The sequence below is a fragment of the Morone saxatilis genome, unplaced genomic scaffold, assembly GCF_004916995.1.
Source record: "Morone saxatilis isolate NCDOM2014 unplaced genomic scaffold, NCSU_SB_2.0 Contig0, whole genome shotgun sequence".
NCBI lineage: Eukaryota > Metazoa > Chordata > Actinopteri > Moronidae > Morone > Morone saxatilis.
In genome coordinates, this window is record NW_023339650.1 from 20894382 (window position 1) to 20898046 (window position 3665).

Below are 3665 nucleotides of genomic sequence, written 5' to 3' on the forward strand. Positions count from 1 at the left end.
GTAGTTCTTTAATAAACAAACAAAAATGGCTCCTATAGTGCCCTTTTCAGTTTAGGATTAAGCTTCTGCCCCAAGTGAAGGAGTTTAAGTGTCTCGAGAGCATCTGTAATGAGGGTAAGATGATAGAGGAGATTCTTAGGCGGGCTGGTGCAGTGTAGGCGAGGATGCGTGTGTCACAGTGTTGTGGTAAAAATGCTTTTAAGTTACCAGAACTCCTGGATGAACTGGACTTGGATTTCACCTGGCAGGGTATAGGTGTTTTAGCAGGACCTGAAAGGAGCTGAACCTCTCTGCAATAGTTTTTCTCAGGTGTTTCTATTATTTAATAAGACATGAAGAAACCACTGAGCTTTTCTTATCCAGACATAAGTTGGTTCGGCTGTACAAGCGGGAGGAGCTGTGCTTGTAGATGTTGATATTCGTCTACAATGTGTTTTCATTCTGTTACAAACACACACACAGTAGTTCTCTCACTGCAGGACGGAGACTCCAGAGTTTCAGGGTTGTTAGAGGAAATATAACCGAACCAAAGGAGCCAAACAACTCCAGCTTTTGAACATGACTGGTGTGAACGCACCCTGAGGCACGTGTCTCTCACCTTTCCTCTCCTTCTTTCTCACCTCATCCCTCTCCTCCTCTTCACTCATCCTGCATAATTTCCTCCTCCTGACTTGCATCCTTCATCCTGATCCACACTGTGTGAACCCGGATCCTGATCCTGCTCTTCCTCCTCAACCCTGCCTGTTTCCTGCCTGTGTGTGTGTGTGTGTGTATCCAGATGGCCCACCTGGTGCAGGTGAAGAGTCACGGTCTGTCAGGGTCCCAGTCTCTGTACGACCCCCACGGCGTGTCCTCCTCCTCGGCGTCGCCCTCCCCCTCCCGGCCTCCCATGCCCCGGCAGAACTCCGACCCCACCTCCGACACCCCTCCTCCCCCGCCCCTCTCCCGCCTGGCGCCCCCCCTCGACAAGTTGGACCGCAGCTCCTGGCTGCGTCAGGACGACGACATGCCCCCCAAGGTCTCTGCATGCCCCGACGTGTGTGTGTGTGTGTGTGTGTGTGTTAACGCTCGTGGCTTGAAGCTTTTCTTTGTCTTAATTCTGTTTTTGTTTTCTGTGTGAACTTTAGTTTCTGTGTCTGTTGGGAGTTTCTCCTCATATCTGATGTTTCTGTGTTATTTTTTAGAGCAGATGTTGTGTTGATCTCATTTTATTGATTTTAATCTCAAAGGGCACCAGCTGCAATAAAGTAAAAGAAATTACAATAATAAAAAAAAAAACAATTCTTCTTCTTCTTCTAATGGAAAAGAAAACGGTGCAAATATGCATAAAACTAATCTATTTGTACTAAAAACTAAACCTCCTCTGAGAGAATTTACTTTACTAAAGTTGTGGCCTGGATTTGAAATCTGCATGTAGAAAATTATGACATGACATCATGTTTTTGTCAGCTCAGCATTGTGTTTTATGTCTTATATTAAAATATGTCTGTTGTGTAAGGGTTGGGTGTTCAGATCAGTGCAAAGCAGATTTTCACCTGGTTTTTCAACTATGCAGGACCGTTTATTTCAGACTTTAGTTATTTGTCTTTGTACTCATGCCGTCGCGCCTTGACTTCAAATTGCACTACATTACCTCAAGCAGGGATCTCAAACTGCCGGCCCGTGGGCCATTTCCGGCCCCCCACATGATGTCAAGAATAGCATACAGTCTGGCCTGCAAGATAGAGCTGCACAATTAATCGCAATATTATCAAAATCGCAATCTTACCAAGTGCAATATCCAAATTTCAGCAGCTTTTTGATAAAGTTAAGAGTGACAAGCAGCTTTATAATGAGGTTCTGTAGTGCTGCAGAGAGGCCCTGGCCTAAAAATCTTAAAATTTGATTTGTTTTCGGTCTGACTTATCAGCTTAAGAAATAAAAATGGAAAAGTTAGATTTTTTGTTATGTTTTAGGGCCAAATTTTCGTTTGCTGTGAGAAAACTTAAGTAGGTTTCTGTCCCTAAATTCTTGTAATAAGAATCTATATGTATGTGATGTAACTTAACTGCACACAAGTTAAGAAAGTGATCAGTAAACGGCTCGTTCAGTCTAAAATACACCAGTAACTCAGGGGGTCTTTACAGTATCCGGTAGGAAAGAAGTGGCTCCTAAACGGGGTCCAGAGAACATCTAGAGAATGATCTGACAGTGTTGCTGTAGCTCTCAGTTCTGTTCCAGATCGCACTCAAACATGGTGTCCCTTCTAAAAAACAAAATCCATGCTGGAGACGGTCTTGCGTAAAAACATGCGGGAGGTCCTGACTCAGACGGTTATGTTGTGTTTCTCAGGTTCCTCAGAGGACGACCTCCATCTCTCCTGCTCTGGTCAGGAAGCACTCTCCTGGAAATGGACCTGGCCTGGGACCTCGGGCTGGAGCTCACCTCATACGGGCTAGGTACACACACACAGTACACATATAGTACACATATACCCGTACACCAGGGGGTCTTTAATAAATAAAACAACTAATTTAGGCCTAATTATCCTATTATTGTTTCATATTTTCTTATTTTTATTATCTTATATTAGTGTGAACAGACAAAAAAACATGGGAATTAATCCGTAATGAAAACTGATAATTAATAAAATGACAAGATGCTCTCAGATCTCAGGATATATTAATCAACTTTAACTGGTTTTTGATGCTGTTACGTACCGTTACTGTGCAGCCTGCAGTGCTTCATCTAACAGCTCATTACTCTCCTGCTATATTCCCAGCTGATCCGCTGTCAATAAATGTCACAAATGACCATTTTTGTAGACGTATTTTAGATGAATGATAGCGAGCAACCGGCGCCAGAGCTCACACACAAACAATAAAAGTCATCCTGTGTTTCAGCAGTTAAATAATGTGAAGCTGCAGCGGTAGGAAATGTTCAGTTTGAATTAGCTGTAACTTAATGCTGCCTTTCACCGGGTATTTCCCCACAGACGCCCAGCTTGTAATAGTGTCAATATATAAATATATAAATACTTTCATCAGCAGCCATTCTGGCATTTCCCACAATTCTATGATATTTATCAAAAGGACATTTAAAGCAATAGTCTGTGATTCCCCTGAGATAGTGTCTAACCCTCTGCCTCATTTTGGTTTCCGACTGTTTACTGACTTTAAATGCACCAATTAGAATTATACATTTTCCTCCAACGGGGAAGAATTACATCGTCGCTAGAGTCTTATTAGAAATAAAGTCACTGAGAGAGTCTGAAAACTCACCAAGCCAGCAAAACTGAGGGTACGGAGCAGAAAATAAATAGGAAATAACAAGAGACAGCGCTTAAAAAAGGAGGAAATATTTAACATATTTTCTACTGTAGGCTGGGGAGCGTCCACCTTTTGTTCCCCACTGACTAATCCCAGTCCAGAGAGCAAGTTCTCTAAGAGTCACGTGACCTTTGTTTACAGCCCTGGTTATCTTGGTTAGCGTGAAACCAAACAAACCAAATAAGAATCACTGAGAAATTAAACTTTTTCCTCTCTGATTTAGAACAAAAGAGAAACGCTGCAGAAATTATCCAACTGATTTTTTTAATATATATATATATATTTTTATATATTAAGGTGTTTCTTAAATTATACAAACACACTCCAGTGAGTGTGTGTTTGTATAATTTAAGAAAC

At 41.9% G+C, this 3665-nt stretch overlaps 1 protein-coding gene across 1 annotated transcript in view; it reads left to right on the top strand.

Moving 5' to 3' along the window:
• The window catches only part of tnikb (TRAF2 and NCK interacting kinase b), a gene marked incomplete at its 3' end in the record, with an annotated part of 29301 nt that overhangs the window by 10918 nt on the left and 14718 nt on the right, over positions 1-3665 (top strand). Inside the window, 2 exon segments of the mRNA XM_035682516.1 lie at positions 779-1018; positions 2332-2438. Of these exon segments, the coding sequence (XP_035538409.1) occupies positions 779-1018; positions 2332-2438 (347 nt within the window).